Raw genomic sequence first — 18,070 nt, forward strand, 5'->3', positions numbered from 1 at the left:
TCACACAACCAGCACTTTTAATACAAAATGAGAAAGACAAGGTCAACCAGCGCAGACTTCCCAAATGCTGCATCTTAACCCTACCTGATCGGCTAGGGCTTGGCACACAAAGAGCTACAGGATGCCCTGCTGAACAGTGTTTCTGAACTGAGGTGGAGCTAGCTGAGAGGAGGCCCTTGCTAACAAAATCTCCAATGATGTTGCTTAAGTATTTGCAAAGGTAGGGGCCAGGGCCTGCCAGGTTGTGGGCCTAACCACCCCCACCATGATGGGAGTCTGCAATGACTGAGGCTTTGGAAGGAGAAGGTGTGCTATTTTAGGCAGCGCCCCCTAATCCCCCAGCACTAGTGGCTAGTGGGGCTTTAGGAAGGCAGAGTCTAGGTCAGGTCGGACATACATAATGCAGTGGTCTGAGTAAATAACACAACGGCAGTTCTAGGTTCAGGATGTTCTGTGATTCTGGTGACCTGAGAATAGACACAGTCCCACTTCTACCCTCACACTGGTCCCCTTGCTGCCAGCTTGTCCCATCCATGTGTTCTGGATATGGCAGCACATCAGAGCAAGAAACAGGTCAGGCAGGAGGCAAATGCCAAGCTTCCCCTGGCTATGTGTGGAATCTCTATATTCCTTCCCTGTCCCCTCAGTGAGCCCCATTCCAGTGAGGGGTCAGCGGGGCCAGGCAGCATTGAATTCCTTCTCCATACCCTGGACAAAGTGGTCATTGAGGAAAAGCAGCTGACCATGGGGCAGAAAGCGGGTAAGGATGCCTTCAATGCGGTCAGCTCGCAGCAGGAGGCTGGAGCCAGGGGTCAACAGGCGGAGGTGGTCCAGGAGGAGGCGGGCCAGAAGCCGGATGGTACTCTCGGCCAGCAGCAGGTTCTCATGGGCATCCAGCACCAGGGCAAAGCCCAACGAGAGCGCTCCCAACCACACCACAGTTCTTGGCTCCTGGAAAGGGTCTCCTGCTGCCAGGCGGAAAGCACCTCGTGGAGCCTCCTGCAGGGGCACAGGCTCGTCTGAGGATGGAGACTGCAGGTCCGTTGGGGGTCGGCCAGATGCTTGCTGCTGCAGCTGGCACATTGACTCCACTTGCCTGGGAAGAAGTGACAGGTCTGGTGAGGCCCAACTTCTGTCATCCTCATGACTACTCTGGGAGCTACCATTACCCCCATATCTCAAGTGAGGAAACTGAGGTTCAGAGAGACTAAGTGACCTCTCCAGTGCCACAGAGCAAGAAAGTATGACCTCATCTTGGAATCCAGGCCTGGCCTCTGGGCCCTAGATCACTTTACTACATGTGGCCAAGAGAAGGCAGGTTCTAAAAACAGCTTTTTCAGCTAAAAAAGGGCCCCAGGGGAAGAAGAGGCTGTCCCACCTGCTTCATAGAGGCCTTGCTAAGGAAAATAAATGCCATGGCCCAACCTGGGCTACCCAACCTCTCTACCTTCATCCCATCCTGCAACCTTCTCCAAGTAAAAATAAAGTTTTCCATCTTTCCATTGAAAACTCCCTGTGATCCTTCCTAAATTGCCTTCTAATTTGAGTCATGCACAGCCTGGTTTTAAAGCATTTGTTGGGGCTGGGGTATATCTAAGTGGCAAAGTATGTGCTTAACATGTGCAAGGGCCTAGGTTCAATCCTAGCATCAAAATAATAAAATAGTGAAGATATCTGTTTGGTTTTCTATGCTACAGGGAGGGAGGGGAAGTCAAGAACAAGAGGCGGGCAGGAATCAGTAAAAGTTGCCCAGAGTAGCAATTTCCTACCCAGAATGCAGAGGGGAAAAACTCTGGGATGGGAAGGTTCAAGGATAGCCTCTTTGGAACAGTGTTTTCCAAATTGTGGTCTGAATCCAAACATTCAGGAGGACCTTAGTATAAAGATGGCTGGGGTATACATATTCTTTCTTTCTTAGAGATTCAGAAAGCCTACAGCACAATAAAGGCCCTGAGAAGTCTTGCACTACAAAGTGTGTTGAATCTGCACTGTGGTCTGCTTGCCTACACTCCAATCTCAGCTGTGTTACTTTCTAGCTGTATAATCCTGGCAGGTTAAGTTCCTTAAACACTGTGCACCTCATTTCACATTGTATGTAAGGTGGGGATAACTGTAGCTACCTCAAAAAACTATTATGACAATTAAATGAATTAATAATAAATGTGAAATGCTCAAAACATGAATGCTTAGCACATACAGACTCGATAAGTGCTCACTATAATAATGATTACAAAACCATTAACATTATTTCCTTAAACTTTTCTTGCAGTGATGAGGTTTGAAGTCAGGGCTTTGAGCATGGCAGGCAAATGCTCTATGGCTGAGCTACAATCCCCAGCCCTCTTCAACCCTCTTTCATATTAACACTATTAACACCTGTGGAAGACTCTGGGAAAAACTACTCCAAGATATCCTCCCTGCTTCTTAGTCCTCCTGTGTTGCTGCATGCCCCCAGAGCGCCTATCACAATTAGCCGCGTGCTCAATGAAACCTGGAGTTGGACTGTAGTTACCTGGCTACCGCCAAAATCTGCTCCTTGCGGAGAAGCCTATCCCTCTCTGCACCATGTGGTCGAGGATCATCAGTTGACTTCTCAGCACCAAAGACACAGGAGTACAGCACTCGACAAAGGCCTGTGTCCTCCACATTTGGGGCCCTCAAGGTGTGGATGAGGAAGGCGTGTACCATGGCTCTATGGTGGGTGCTACAGAAAAGCCAAAGACCTGGGTGAGAGTGAAACCCCAGCTTGGGAAGCACCTGTGGGTGTGGCCCAGCAGCAACTGGGGTAGGTCCAGAGGCCAATGTGGATGGACACTGAACCCCCCTCACCCAGCCAACACCCACCCCAGCCTCTGTGATGCCTAGTTAGAGAATCTAGTGGTGAAGAAATCACAGACACCCTAAACCTAGTTCTTCAAAACAACTGGCCAAGAATCTCCAAAAAAGTCAAGGTCTCAAGAGTCCAGGAAAACCTGAGGAGCCACTCTAGACTGAAGAAAACTAAAGAAACCTGACAGCTAAATGCAACATGGGCTCCTGAACTGGATCCTAGGCCAGGAAAAAGACAATTTCCACATAGGGAATTACTAGGACAACTGGAAACATTTAAGGTTAGAAGATGGTCTTGGTCAATGTTACCTGGTTTTGAATGTAGGAATATGTCCCTGTTTTCAGGAAAAAAAAAATACATAGAGACATACCTTTAAGTACAGAGGTAAAGAGGCACCAAATGCAACTAAATCAAATCGGGAGGGGGGTGTGTGTGGCAGAATAGGTATACGGAGAAAAGAAGAAATGATAAAGGGGATAAAAGATGTGAAGACTGGCTAGTCTTATCAATGAATATACTGGAAACTGTGTGAGGTGGCACACACCTATAATCCCAGCAACTCAGGAGGCTGAGACAAGAGGATCACAAAGTCAAGGCCAACCTCAGCAATTTAGGGGGACCCTATCAAAATAAAAAATAAAAAGGGCTGGGGCTGTAACTCAGTGGTAGAGCGCCGCTGGGTTAAATCCCCAGTACCAAAGCAAACAAAAGTATACGGGAGTTGATTATTTCAAAATAAGTAATAATAATAATAATATCTCCTTAGTTCAGTGCCTGGCCTGAGGGTTGAAAGGCAACGGGTACAGTCATCAGGTAGCCAACCTTAAGGCTAAATAGAAAGTCAGTTTGAGGGCTGGAATTGTATATATCCCGAAGGCACTTGGAGACCCGAACCCTTATTCCCTAGCGCTGACCTCCGGTGACCCGCCAGAGGCAATCAGAGCGCGTCATCAGCCCGCGTCCCCCAGCCCCCCACCAGAATAATGGTAGCGGCCGAGGAGCCTTACGTCACTACTTCCCGCAACCCTGCGGTGCAATGCACTTTGGGAATTGTAGTTTCCTATTCCGATCAGCCTGGCGTTGAGAGGGTTTTCAGTTCTGAACGTGCTGCCCCTACAGCACTAGGACGCTGTTATCGAGGCGTAGCATTCAGCCTTCCCTCCGGGCGGCGGACTTCGAAATGGGAGCCCAACACGGCAGTGGGCAAGCAATGGCGGCGTCACGATTCATGGGCGCCTGCGCACGCCGGCGGCAGGCACGCGCAAGAGCGCCGCCGGTCGGAGTAGGCGGGGCCCTTGCGTAGCGTGCGTTGCTCTGGGTTCCAGGTACTTTCCGACACTCAGGCCCGGGGCGCTAGCGGGCTTCACTGTTCTCCACTCGGGGATCTGAGTTCTTCGTGGAAGCCGTGCGGGTATGTGCTGCCAGGCTGGAAGCCCTGACCTAGCCCCGCCCCTGGCCACCGACCCGGGCGGCCGCGAGGGGGCGCGTCGCCCCGACGGCCACCAGTGCGCGTGCTTTCCCAGGAGGCGGAGAGTAGCCCGAGCGCGGAGTGCAGGCTTCCTGGCTGCCTGCCAACCTAGTGCGGCTCGTGGCTACGCCTCAGGGCCTCGAGGTGGCTGGTTTACTTCCTAGACTGACCATTGTGTGAGGATCAAAGGCCCTGAAAAATTATGAATTTGCAGGGAAATAGGTCTATATAGGCAATTTTGCCTATATATAGGGTTCCCTCAGCTGGCTAAGACTAGGGCTGAGTTTGGCATAGAAAGATTTGAACTTTGATCCCAGTCCTGTCACAGCTGCGTGTTCCTGGCAGATCAACTTCCGCTGAGCCCCAGTGAAATCCCATAATATAATGACAGCAGGGGCCAGCGCTTAGTAGGGCTGACCATTTTTTTTTTTTTTCTTTTCATGTCCCACCTCCAGCAGGATCCCTGCTTGACTCCTTGGAAGGAGGCCATCATGAAGAGATTTATACATTAAACTTGAAATGGGCACTGTCAGGTGCCAGCCTCCAGAGCCTTGTAAAGACCTCAACCTAGAGACATGGCCCAGAAATATTTGGGGTCTGCCTGGGCCTTATCGTCTGCCCTGCACTGTTCCCCGCAACTGAAGGTGTATACTCCTTCACTTCTTGGCAAGTGAACGGCTTGAGCCTCCCCAGGTATGTCCCAGTGTTCTATGCTGCAGAGCCCCTCTATACTGGCTGTAGATTCCCTTACTCTGGAATCACCTCCCCTCCCTCTTCCAAATATACTCAGACTCAAACTTTGGGGAAAGCTTCCTTCTCAGACTGCCCATTGGCCTCTTGAACCATTATGAAGGTCTCCCAGCAGCAGTAGTGTACACCTGCTCCCTTGGGGTATACCTGGGTTGTGGCTTCCATCTTCACTTTCCAGGAGAAGGCACAAGGCAGGACTGAAGGGACCTGAACAGCCTTCCTGTGATAAGAAATGAAGGGCCAGGTGCAGTAGCAGACCCCTATAATCCTAGCAGCTTTGGAGGCTGAGGCAGGAGGATCTCTAGTTCAAAGCCAGCCTCAGAAACTGCTGAGTGCGGGGCTGGGGATGTGGCTCAAGCGGTAGCGTGCTCGCCTGGCATGCGTGCGGCCGGGGTTCAATCCTCAGCACCAAATACAAACAAAGATGTTGTGTCCACCGAAAACTAAGAAATAAATATTAAAAAAAAAACAAAACTGCTGCTTGCTAAGCAACTTAGTGAGACCCTGTCTCTAAATAAAATACAAAATAGGGCTGGGGAGGTGGCTCAATGGTTGAGTGCCCCCAAGTTCAATCCCTGGTACCAAAAAAAAAAAAGAAAGATAAAAAAAAAAAGAGTGGCCCAAGCAGGGGTCCTGGAGTCAGAATCCCCTAAGAAAGTACACTCTGGGCCCTTTGGCCTAGGACCCTGGGGAGTGGTGCTGCCTAAGGCTAAGGTATGTTAGCATTTTGACCACAGGTATAACACTTAAATGTATTTGTAAGTGGAGGGATAGGCCCACTGAGGTGGTGAGTGATGGGGAGTGATGTTGGCTGAGTTCCTGGTCCTCAGTTCTTATCACTCTCAGTCAGGCCTCATGTTTGCCAGCTGATTACAGCAATGAACTGGCAGAGGGCTTTATTTGGGGGCCCACCTAACATCTGGAACACAGGTTTCTGACTTTTGTCTACTCCTTAGGCAGTGAGTCTACACCAAGTTGCAGATCACTACAGGACTGACCTTGTATAGGGTTCATGGAGGAGACAGGCTGGCCTGAACCACTATTCTGAAGGACTGTGGAGAACCCAGAGGAGTGATATCATGGAGGGTTTCCTCAGCCTGCTGGGGAGTGGCCATGGGGGTGGAAAGCAGCAGAGAGGGAAGTCTCACCTGATGGTTTTGCTGAGGGCTGCTTATAGGAGAGCCCTTCTTGGCCGCTGGCCTCTTGTATATCCAGGACACACTTCAGGATACACTTGGGCACCATGGAAATATCTACCCAGCCAGCAATACTTACTCAGCCAACTACACTGCTTTGTGATCTAGCAGTTCTACTCTTGATACATACCTGGGTGAACTGGGAGTCATTAGTCACCAAAAGACATGTGAAATGTTCTCAGTAGCTTTATTCTTAATTGTTTCAAGCTGGAAACTATCCAAATACTTGTCAGTTATGAAATGAATAAATTACATGTGTATTCTTGTTTGGTAGAATACTATATGACAATGAAATAAAACTACTGATATACATATGGATAACCTCACAGACATGTTGAGTGAAAAAAAACTAGTCACAAAAATGTAGACACAAGCCAGGTGCCATGCTGCATGCCTATAATCCCAGCAGCTTGGAAGGCTAACGCAGGAGGATCACAAGTTTGAGGCCAACCTTAGCAATTTAGCAAGGCCCTTAGCAACTTAACAAGACTCTTGTCTCAAAATAAATAAATGAATAAATAAATAAATAAAAAGGACTGAGGATATGACTCCATCCGTGGTAAAGGGCCCTGGGATCAATTACTGGTATTAAAAAAAAAAGTAGACCCCATGTGATTTCTTTAGCAGAAAGGGTATAAATTGGCCAGGCATGGTGGCATACAACCCTAATCCCAGCACTTTGGGAGACCGAGGCAGAAGGATGGCAAGATAGAGGCTCAGCAACTTAGCAAGACTCTGTCTCAAAGCAAAAAAAAAAAAAAAAAAAAAGTGGGTGGCTGGGATGTAACTCAGTGGTGAAGGCCCTTGGGTTTAATCACCAGCAACACACACAAAAGAAAAAAGATAAAGGGAAAAAAGTGTACAAATCTAAGCAAATTGTTCTGCACAGTTACGAGTCAGAATGGCAGTTATCCTTGAGAGATAATGACTGGAGGGATGTGAGGGAGCTTTGGGAGACAGTCACATTCTGTGCCTCAATCTGGGTGATGATTATATTGGCACATTCACCTTGCAAATATTAACCAAATTGGACACTTAAGATATGAACACTTTCCCATATATTTAATTCAACAGAAACTTCAGTAAAAATGAAAATTTCAGCCAGTTTAGGGATGCAGGTCCACTTCCCTGATACAGTCCTCATTTTTATATGACTCATAGATGGTGACAATTTCACTAAAATATCTTCTTTGAAGTCTGATAGAATCCTTCCTCTGCATCAGGAGAATGCAGGCTTGAGTTAGGAATAGTGGAGATTTAAAATACGAATTTATTTTTTCCATGTACTGGGGATAGAGCATGCTGGGCAAGAGCATCTCCAGCACAATGAAAAGAAACTTTTAAGTATAGCCTCTCATTTAGCAGATGATTAAATGGCTCCTTGATGTGGCCCCCATCACACAGCAGAGTGCCCAGTGGAAAGCATTTATTTTAAGGCATGAATTCTGCTTCCCACAGCAGCCAGCCTGCAGAAGAGAGACCAAGGAAGAATTTGACCAAGATTGCAAAAGATAGTCATGGTCTGAAATAAAAGGAAGACATACATTTTATTCATTCATGTGCTCATTTGCTCTTTCTGCTAGGTATATCATCTGGGTACTCAAGAGTTTCCAGGGCAGGCTCTGGGCAGACAGGTGGAACAGATAAAACAGAGGCAGAGAGGTCCAAGAGGCTCAAGAATGGGAAGAACCTAGAGGAGCAGTCTGGGAATATTACTCAAAGGTAACATCTGAACTGGGCTTTCTGAAGAGGTAGGAAGGAGTTCAGAAGCTGCACCTGGCAGGAAGGGAATTTTGGACAAGAGGAGTAGGTCAGAGCAAACCCAAAGTGAACCAGAGGTCAGTCAGAAATGCCTCCCAGAATTTTCCAGATAAGGAAGGAATATAGTTTTGTGTGGGGTGGGTTGTTTGTTTTGTTTTGGGTTTTTTTATATGGTAGTATGAGGCATTGAACCAGGGACTGTCTACCACTGAACTGCATCTTCAGCCTTATTTTTATTTATTTAAATTTATTATTTTTTGGAAACAGGGTCTTGATAAGTTGCAGAATCTTGCTAAATTGATAAGGATGACCTTGAACTTTCTATCTTCCTGCCTCAGCTTCCTGAGTACCTGGAATTATATGCATGCCCTATCACACCCAGTTCATATGATACCATTCCTTGACCTTTTGTAGCACACAGTCAACTTGTGGCCCCTGAAGTCAAAAACACTGTGCTGCAGGGCATGGTGGCACACACCTGTAATCCCAGTGGTTTAGGAGGCTGAGACAGGAGGATTGTGAGTTCAAAGCCAGCCTCAGCAATGGTGAGGCACTAAGCAACTCAGTGAGTCCCTGTCTCTAAATAAAATACACAAATAGGGCTAGAGATGTGTCTAAGTGGTCTAGTGCCCCTAAGTTCAATCACCAGTAATAAAAAATAAAATAACATAAAAAACCCACTATGCTGAGGATAGTAAGGCAGGAAGGAACATGGGCCCCAGAGGTGCCACAGTCTTCTTGCTGAGCACACATATTTATGTAATGAAGCCACTGGTCTTAATGGGTACTCAATAGATCAGTACATGTTGACAACCCTTAATCCAGAGGCAGATAAGGGCATTGATTAGCATTAGAAAGACAGGTGGGCTTTTCTGGGTCTGGTAGCAGCTCAGAAGCAGGGGACAGGGGCAGGATACAGGCTGGGAGTCCTGGGGTTACAAGACCCGTCCTGAGGACAACACAGTGGAGACTGAGGGTTGTAGCAGTGGGCTATAGGTTCCTTTTAGAGTGGTTAGCCTAGAATCTGAGGCAAAGCCAGTATACAGGATCAGGTACGTATGTGACAGAGAAGGTGAGAAGGAACAAAAGTACAATTTAATAAAGCATGCTGAAAATCAAGAGGAGCTTGAAGGAAACAACCCGTCTGGGGCCCTTCCCTCTCTTGACAGTGAGCAGAGGCACTCACAACTTAGATGCCCCCTTACCTAGCCCTACTCTCTCAGTGGTTCTCTGAGTTGGGGAATTGCCTCAAGCCCCGCCCTTCCCCCCAACCCCTTTATTCCCGCACTCCACTGCCCTACACCCACGTAGGGGTGAGACCTGCAGGTGGCCTGGGGCTTTCCTATTTGAATCATACTGAGCTGCTAGGATACCTATGCAGGGACTGAATTGACTCAATTGGGAAAATGAATTCTACTCTTCATCTACTCAAGCTGGGTCCTGATTAGCTGATAGACAGTCAGGCTTGATAATCTCTGCTGCCTTTCCCAGACATCAGAACCAACTTCCAGGTCCAGTAGGCTCATTTCTTTCTTTCTTTTTTTTTTTTTCTTTTTCTTTTTCTTTTTTTTTTAAAGAGAGAGAGAGGGAGAGAACTTTTTAATTCTTTTTTTTTTTTTTTTTTTTTTAGTTTTTGGCGGACACAACATCTTTGTTTGTATGTGGTGCTGAGGATCGAACCCAGGCTGCACGCATGCTACCGCTTGAGCCACATCCCCAGCCCCGAGTTGGCTCATTTCTAGTCCCTCCTTTTTTTTTCCTAGTATTGAGAATTGAACCCAAGGGTACTTTTACCACTGAGTTACATCTCCCACCCTTTTTTATCTTTTATTTTGATTTTTTGGTTTGTTTTGGTACTGGGGATTGAACCCAAGGGTGCTTAATCACTGAGCCACATCCCTAGCCCTTTTTATTTTTTATCTTGAGACAGGGTCTTACTAAGTTGCCTAGGGGCTTTGCCAAGTTGGTGGGACTAGTTTTGAACTTGTGATCCTCCTGCCTTGGCTTCCTGAGTTGCTGCAATTACAGGTGTGCACCCCCACCTGGCAGCCCTGTTAGTTCTTTTTCTTTCTTTTTTTTGTATTCTGGTACTAGGGGTTGCACCCTGGCACTTGGCCATTGAGCCACATCCCCAGCCCTATTTTCTATTTTATTTAGAGACAGGGTTTCATTGAGTTGCTTAGTGCCTTGCTGTTGCTGAAGCTGGCTTTGAACTTGCCATCCTCCGTCTCAGCCTTCTGAGCCACTGGGACTACAAGTGCGCTATCGTGCTGGCCAGGCAGTAGACTTTTTGACTGACTCCATGTTAAAGGTGACTAGCATTTCTCAAAGAGCAAGGCAGAAACTATGAGAAACTAAGAGGAGGAGGGGATGTGCTTCTTTGAGAATCAAGACAGGCTGAATATTGGGTGGATTTTGGCTGCCCAAAAGTCAGACAAGACTTGTGCCTTCCTCTACCCCACCTCCCTGAGCCATCTCAGAGTTGGCATCACCCTGTGCTAAGAGCCTCCTACAGTTCTCTCACAAGTTTTCCCATCCTCTGTCTCCCCCAAACATCCATCCATAGCTTCTACCCAGACTGGAGCCCCCGCTGCCTGCCGCTGCACACTGTAGTGGGCTTTCTCCTATAACCCATACCCAGGGACCTGTTCATGTGCAGGAAGGGGAGGGACCCTCCACAACAGCCCCTTTAATTAAATTAATTAGGCTGTTCCTTTTAACCATCCCGATCTCCTTTTACTTTCTACACTGGCCCTTCGTGTGTAGTAACAGCTGTAGCAGACTCTCCTGTGGCAGGCCTTGTTCTGAGTGCTTTACTTACACCAAACAATTAGATCCAGTTTGCAACCCTTTGAAATACAGTCTTTATTATCCCCATTTTACAGATGAGGAAGTAGGGGCCCAGTGAGATTAAGTAACTTTCCTGATATTGCACGTGGCATCGTGGGACGTGTACATATCAATAGATTTCAGCCTGCCCCTTGCACTTCCCCTGTGTGTCTCCTTCTCCCATATCCGGTCATGGATACCACAAGATCTGACTCAGTCCCTCTTCCCACAGATCTCTGTAAAGTCATTAACCCTTCCCCAACCCCAACTCAGCTAATTCTCTACAACTCAACCCTGGGAGCTGCCTTCCACTCCAGGATTGGATTGGATGGCCTTCTTTCCTGGTACTCCCATTTTCAACACAGGAACACCCCTCCTCCCCCATGCATCCCTCCTTTCAGGGAAGTGGCCTTGGCTGGGCCCCAGGAGGACTAGGCTATGTGTGATTCGTCCTTTCAAACAGCCACGCTTCCTGTAGGGCTGAAAGCCAGAGGCTCCACGAGGCAGTGTGGGCCCAGCCACGTGAGGCCCCTTTCCCTCCCCGCTGCCCCAGGCCCCACTGACTCAGAGCCTGGCAGCTGTGGTCACCCCCCTTGGGGGGTACATGCCAATGCGGGTGGGGTGGGGCTGGGGCCACCCTCCCTACACTCCTTGGCAGCCACACAGACTCCTGTGTGGGGAGGGTGGGGATGATTCTTACCTTCTGTCCCATAATCAACTGTCTTCTTTGAGCACTACATTGTGAATACTCTCACATCATCCAACATTCTCTCCAGGCATGACTTTGACAGCTGCAAAGCAGCCACTTCTCCATCATTACTCAATTGTCTTTTCCTGATTAATTCCAGATTCTACGTGTCTATGGACCTTCCCATCTAAACTTCTTTTTGCACCACACCAACAGCTTTATTGCCTGTGGAAAGAAGGATGTCCTTCTGTTCAATTTCAGGGATCAGGGTTGAAGACCTTATAGAAATCATGCTTTCTAGATTGTCATGGGCTGTTGTCAACAGAGGACTCAAGCCAGTTAACACAGAGCTAATTAACTGTATAGAGAGTCACTGATTTTTTTCTCCTTTTTGTTGGAAAAAAAATTTTTTTGAAAAAAAAAAAAAAAACCATACTGAGCCACATCCCCAGCCCTTTTAAAATTTTATTTAGCTACAGGATCTCACTAAATTGCTTAGGGCCTTGCTAAATGGATGAAGCTGGCTTTGAACTTGTGATCCTCTCAGCCTTCCAAGTTGCTGGGATTATAGGCATGTGCCACCACACCTGGCTAAATCACTGATTCGGGTGTTTTTGTTTGTCTGTCTTTGCTTTTGTTTTTTGGTACTAGAGATTGAGCTCAGGGGCACTCAACCCCTGAGCTACATCCCCAGCCCTATTTTATATTTTATTTAGAGACAGGGACTCATGGAGTTGCTTAGTGCCTCACTTTTGCTGAGGCTGGCTTTGAACCCACCATCCTCCTGCCTCAGCCTCCTGAGCACCTGGGATTCCAGGCATGTACTACCATGTTCGGCTTAAATCACTGATGTTTAAAGAATCTGAATTGACAGAAAAAAATCAAAGCAAGTCATGGTGGCATAGGCCTGTAATCCCAGTTACTAGAGAGGCTGAGGCAGGAGGATTGCAAATTTGTGGCTAACTTCAGAAATTTAGTGAGACCCTGTCTTAAAAAAATAAAAAGGGGGCTTGGAATGTCACTCAGAGTAGAGTACCCTTGGATTCCATCCTCAGTATCTTAAAAAAAAAAAAAATCAAGACTAAGGCAAATATTGTCTCATTTTTCAATATAGGAGTCAGAAAAAGACTGAATCTGCATCACTCAAACACCTGCTGAGGCCAAATGATAGTATATGGGTTCAGCACTCAACATTTGCCAGAGTTCTTTGCTATATACAGAATTCACATTCTCTGTTAAGAGATAGAAATTATAATTTGCCAATTTTTAAAATTTTTTTGTTCTTTTTAAAATTTGTTTTTAAAAAATTTTGGTACCAGGGATTGAAACCAGGAACATTTAACCACTGAGCCACATTCCCAGCCCATTTTAATTTTTTATTTTGAAACAGGGTCTTGCTAAGTTGCTTAGAGCCTTACTAAGTTGCTGAGGCTGGCTTTGAACTTGTGATCATCCTACCTCAGCCTCCCAGGTCGCTGGGATTATAGGCATGTACCACTGTGCCCAGCTACAATTTGCCAATTTTGACAAGAATGTGGAACAAGACTCTTAGAAATTGTTAGTGGGAAGGTGAGTTGGTGTAAGGACCTTGGAGAACTGTGTGGAACTGAACAGCTTGTACTTCTTGGTATGCTCCCAGCACTATTTTCAATTTCCAATAGGATGAATGTGTTCCATATCTTTTCTTTTTCCTCCCCCCAGTACTGGGGCATTCTACCAGTGCTTTACCACTGAGCTACATCTGCAGTCCTTTTTACTTTTAGTTTTGAGACAAGGATCCTCACTAAGTTGCCAAGGATCCTTCTGCCTCAGCCACCCAAATTGCTGGGATTACAGGAGTGCCCCACTGTGTTCTGCATGTCCTGATTGTGGTAGTGAATACAGAACTGTATGCACTGGTCAAAACTTACAGAACTATCTGGGCACAGTGGCACACACCTGTAATCCCTGTGACTCAGGAGGCTGAGGCAAGAGGATCACAAGTTTGAGGCCAGCCTCAGCAATTTAGCAAAAGCTCTAAGCAACTTAGCAAAATCTTGTTTCAAAATCAAATAAAAAGGACTGCAGATGTAGCTCAGTGGTAAATCACCTCTGGGTTTAATCCCCACTGCCAAACAACAAAAAAAAAAATACAAAAACAAATCTCAGAACTATATGCTCAAAAGGGTGAATTTTACTACATATTAATCACTTTTTTTTCCCCAGTACTGGGAATTGAACCTAGATGTTCTCTACCTCTGAGCTACATTTCAACTCTTTTTATTTTTCATTTTGTAACAAAGTCTCCCTAAGTTGCCAAGGGTAGCCTCAAACTGCCCATTGTCCTGCCTCAGCCTCCCAAATCACTGTGATTACTGATTATGGAGTGTGCCACTGTGCCCAGCTAATTTTTTTTATTTCTTTTTTTTTGTTTGTTTATTTTGTTCATGGTTCTGGTCCAAGGTCAGTGGCCACATCTGGTGGTAGTCTTCTTATTAGCAAAGTCTGGAGGCAGTGCTGGGCATCACATGGCAAAAGACAGGGAGTGTGTGTGTGTGTGTGTGTGTGTGTGTGTGTGTGTGTGTTTGTGTGTATGTGTGTTTCCTCCTCCTTCTCCTCCCTATTCTCTTTCTCCTCCTCCTCCTCCTTTTTTTTTGTATTTGCTTTTTTTCTTTGAGATATGTCTATGTTGCCCAGGCCAGCCTTGAAACACTGGGCTCAATAAATCCTTCCACCTCAGCCTCCTGAGTAGCTTGGACTACAGGTACATGCCACTACATCAAGCTATACTTTAATTTTTTTAAAAAAAAATTTCAAAACAGAAGAGGTCTTGGGATATAGTTCAGTTGGTAGAGCACTTTTATCCAGCATGTGTGAGACCCTGGGTTGGATCCCCAGCCCCATAAATAAATAAATACAAAAGAAAAAAGAGTAGAATGAATTAATCCAATTAAAGGATACATATCCATATCATGAACTACTTACTCAGCAACAAATTCTCACTAAATGAGAACATGACGAACATCAAAATCATTAGGCCAAATGAAAAATCAGAAGAGTACTAACTCTATGATTTCATTAAACCAAACTACCATGATAGAGGTCACAATAGGAATTACCTATGGAGTGGGAGTCATGGGAAGAACATGAGGGACCTCCTAAAATGCTAGAAATAACCTTACCCCACGTGGTGATTGGTTCTTCAGGTCCAGAGTCTATGCTGATAATGTGTGATTTTGAGGAAATGCTGGATATTTTTCCTTTAAAAAAAAAAAAAGTGTCCTTAAACATTGTCATTGCAAAAAAAAGTGACTGAGTGTGCAGCTCAGACCATGAATCAGATGGAAATTCTTTTCCCCATGCCCACCCCCCCTAGACCCGACTGGTGCCTGCTGCCTTGTCTGGGCCAGCACCGCCCAGCTCCCTGTGCTAGTGCCCAACTCCACACAGCTCTTTAACCATGTGAATGCACAGCACGTGGCTGCTCCTGGGCTCCTGGCAGGCTGGAATTCCTGCCCCGCCCTGGCCCCAGCAAAACAATCTTCAAAACTGGCTGGCAGCCCAGGATTTTAAACAGCCTCCCTGCCTGATCTGTTTCTCTTTAAGAGCATCCAGGAAGAAAGTTAAAGCTTCCCTGATGGGGGAAGGGAGATGGGGCACTCTTCCTGGTGTCCTGAAGTTTCCATAGGAAGCAGGTCCTGGCCTGAGTCAAAAGCCAAGAGGCAAACCCACAGCGCCCTTTGCCCAGATCCAGGTCCCTGCCTCCCTCAAGGAGGATGCCAGAACCCACTTTGGGCTTCTCTTGGGGGACTTTTTCTCCTGACTTGACTAAGTGTCTCTCTGAGGCTACCTCCCACCTCTCTGGCAAAATGAGCTAAATGTCCTCCAGGGAGGCTGAAGAGGCTATAAGTCTCAAAGCGTTTGCATATTACTAAGTGTCTCATGACTGCCGCTATGACTCTGATGGTGGCTCAGGGGGACAGAAGTGGCCACAGACATCAGCACCTGGCACAGGCCTGGGGGCTGTAGATATTGGGTCCATGCTCCTTCCTGTTCAGGTATCCCGATCTGGATAATGCAGGAAGAGGACATTCACAAGTGACAGGTCAGGTCAGCCCTCCAGCCCCATTGGCTGCTAGGACCAAGGTGAGAGGTGAAGGGTGAGAATCCTGGGCAAGCTGGAATGCCTGCTCTGCTTATCTGCTATGCGACCTGCGTCCAGCTGCCTTCCTATGAAACCAGGGGGTAGGGAGGAGCAAGCAAGTCTCAGTATGACGATGCCCAGAGCTCTCAGCTTTTCATTTTGAGACAGGGTCTCACTTAGTTGCCCAGATTGGCCTCGAGTTTGGCAATCCTACCTCCACCTCTGAAGTCACTGGGATTACAGGTATGTCACTGTACCTGGTCTTGCTGACGATTTCTTTTTATTTCCTCCTTACTGGGAATTGAACTTAGGGGTGCTTTACCAGAGCTACATCCCCAGCCCTTTTTGAGAAAGGGCCTCACTAAATTGCTGAAGCTGCTCTTAAACATGTGATCCTCCTGCCTCTGCCGTAGCCAGGATTTCAGGTGTGTACCACCACACCCAGCCCCATGGACAATTTTTTTGTTGATACCAGGGATTGAACCAAGGGGTGTTTAACCACTGAACCACATCCCAGCCTTTTTTATTTTTAGACAGGATTTCACTGAATTACTTAGGACCTCACTAAACTTCGGAGGCTGGCTTTGAACTTATGATCCTCCCTTCTAAATCGATGGGATTACAGGCATGCCCCATTGCACCTGGCTCCCATTAATTTTTATTTAGTTGTAGATGGACACAATACCTTTATTTCATCCACTTTTTTATGTGGCACTGAGGATTGAACCCAGTACCTCACACATGCTAGGCAAGTGCTCTACCACTGAGCCACAACTCCAGCCCATCCCATTGACAGTTCTTGAGGCATGCTGGGGTCACTCACTCTTACCATTGGGTGTAGGGTTTAGGGAAGGTAAGCTCAGAAATGCTTGGGTAGTCAGATGAGGGAAAAGGGGAAAGTCCTGGCAGGAGTGTCTTTGATACAAGAAATTGAAGACTTCAAGAGAAGACGGAAAGGGAACTTGAGATACCTTACTAGAAAGCCTTCCAGCCTCTGCTGGCCTGCTCCCTGCCCCAGTCCCACCACTGTGGTCAGCTTTGGTTTTGTCAAGGGCTCCAGAGATCACAGTGCTGCTTTCTTAACTTGCTCAGTGCTTTATTGAACCAAGGCCTTAACAGATGTCTCATGGGGCCTTCAAGCACAACCCTTCCCCCACTTTGAGATTCAGAATCCAGAGGTTGCTCAGTCCTTGGTTTAGCTGCTTCCACATTTTTTCTTGAACAATTTTTTTCTTGAATATTTCCAAATGAACTGTAAAGACTTTTTGTTCACATATACATTCCTGCCACAGGCTAGCATGTTCACCAAAATGCTTCCACTCAATTTATATGCACATGTGTGTGCAAGGCACCATGCATTCATGGCCATCCACCCGCCCACAGTCCATCCATCCATCCATCCATCCATCCATGACAGGACAGCAGCAAGTTCTGACCAGTCAGGCCTTAGGATTCACAGCATTGGGGCCTCCAGTAGGTTCCCGATTCAGGCCTTAGCTCCTTCCTCAGGAACTTCCAAAGATAATAACATCCCTTTCTGGGGCAACAAAAGCCAGGACCAGGGGGTAACTGCTGGTTGAATCTCTAACCCCAACTGGACAGGGGGAGACTACACAGCCAGTGTGTCCTGGGACAGGTAAAAGTTAGACAAACAAATCAAGCACGCAGGTAATACTGCAACAGGAAAGAGTAAGAGCTTATGTTTACACTGGAGGTGCTTGGACAGAGGGACAGGAAAAAGAAAGGGGCAACGTGCAGACACACCTATGATTCTTGCAGAGGCAGGGGCAGCCCTGGCCCATCCTTGTCCTCAGGGGCAAGGCTCTCCCAACAGCCTCAGCTGACACATACATAAAGGGACTTTTCTGGACCAGGAAGACAAAAGAGTTGACCCAAACAGGAAGGAAGAAAAGCAAAAAGGTTCCTGCTGAACCCAAAATATTTCCTCTGACCTGGTTTTAACCCACCAGGCCGGGGTCTTCCAGGGGTGGTGTTATCACCAGGGTATGGAAAATGACTGGAGTGAGACAAGGGAAATCAGGGACAGGGGCAGACAGGACACCCATGCTGTCTTCCCCCTGGATAGCACCTGAGGCCTCTAGAAGGCCCATGGTACAATAGGCACCAGGGCCTCACAGGGCCAGGATGGTGGCAGGACTGGCACCAGTTCCTCACTGATCTTGCAGCCGACTACAGAGCTCCCTCCGGCTTCGCTCCCCAGCCCAGCTGCGTGTCTTCAGGCGGAAGGTTCTCAGCTCCTCCTTGAAGGCCTCGTGATTCATGGGCCGATAGTTCTGGGGTTCACAGAAGTTCTAGGGCAGGATGGAAGTGGTCTGTCAATTTGGAGGAAAGGGGAAGCCAGCCCTTCCTTCTCCTTCTCTTAGGACTATGACTTGGCCAAGCCTTTTCCCTGTAGTCTGTTACC

General features: G+C 47.1%; 2 protein-coding genes and 2 long non-coding RNA genes across 16 annotated transcripts in view; 1 reads left to right on the forward strand and 3 right to left on the reverse strand.

Moving 5' to 3' along the window:
* Ap5s1 (adaptor related protein complex 5 subunit sigma 1) lies at window positions 1-4,138 on the reverse strand. Of its 2 annotated transcripts, none has more exons than XM_005320512.5 (3): window positions 3,838-4,138; window positions 2,513-2,704; window positions 1-1,096 (listed from the first exon to the last, which is right to left on the reverse strand). In XM_005320512.5, the coding sequence occupies exons 2-3, from the start codon at window positions 2,686-2,688 to the stop codon at window positions 670-672; spliced, it is 603 nt and encodes a 200-aa protein (XP_005320569.1). In that variant the 5' UTR covers window positions 2,689-2,704; window positions 3,838-4,138; the 3' UTR covers window positions 1-669. The 2 variants fall into 2 exon arrangements, with proteins under 2 accessions (XP_005320569.1, XP_077907616.1); XM_078051490.1 differs by having other exon boundaries at window positions 2,513-2,723; window positions 3,838-3,964.
* Window positions 4,103-18,070, forward strand: part of LOC110597699 (uncharacterized) — a 20,159-nt gene continuing 6,191 nt past the window's right edge. For 3 of the 6 annotated variants that reach the window (XR_013439578.1, XR_013439581.1, XR_002483458.3), the window contains exons 1-2: window positions 4,103-4,241; window positions 4,754-4,991. This is a non-coding gene — a long non-coding RNA (uncharacterized LOC110597699). Of the gene's footprint in view, window positions 4,242-4,753; window positions 5,096-6,004; window positions 6,511-7,827; window positions 7,967-18,070 lie in introns of those variants that run through there. The other 3 variants (XR_013439580.1, XR_013439579.1, XR_013439577.1) reach the window with 3 other exon arrangements.
* On the reverse strand, window positions 7,286-14,857 carry LOC120886185 (uncharacterized). Its single transcript, XR_005728956.2, has 3 exons — window positions 14,684-14,857; window positions 11,535-11,747; window positions 7,286-7,710 (listed from the first exon to the last, which is right to left on the reverse strand). It is a non-coding gene; the product is annotated as an uncharacterized LOC120886185 (long non-coding RNA).
* Cdc25b (cell division cycle 25B) overlaps window positions 16,721-18,070 on the reverse strand; it is a 17,130-nt gene continuing 15,780 nt past the window's right edge. For all 7 annotated transcript variants that reach the window (XM_013356494.4, XM_078051487.1, XM_078051484.1 and 4 more), the window contains one exon: window positions 16,721-17,957. In XM_013356494.4, the coding sequence (XP_013211948.1) occupies window positions 17,817-17,957 (141 nt within the window). In that variant the 3' untranslated portion in view covers window positions 16,721-17,816. The remainder of the gene's footprint in view (window positions 17,958-18,070) is intronic.

The sequence above is a fragment of the Ictidomys tridecemlineatus genome, chromosome 5, assembly GCF_052094955.1.
Source record: "Ictidomys tridecemlineatus isolate mIctTri1 chromosome 5, mIctTri1.hap1, whole genome shotgun sequence".
In the NCBI taxonomy this organism is placed as follows: Eukaryota; Metazoa; Chordata; class Mammalia; order Rodentia; family Sciuridae; genus Ictidomys; species Ictidomys tridecemlineatus.

What these genes read in the sequence shown, in the direction of transcription:
- Ap5s1 (XM_005320512.5), bottom strand. Translation starts at nt 2,688, where the DNA reads ATGGTACACGCCTTCCTCATCCACACCTTGAGGGCCCCAAATGTGGAG. An exon ending in CAGATTTTGGCGGTAGCCAG is followed by an intron (nt 1,097 to 2,512) that starts GTAACTACAGTC and finishes ACTTCTTCCCAG; the next exon opens with GCAAGTGGAGTCAATGTGCC.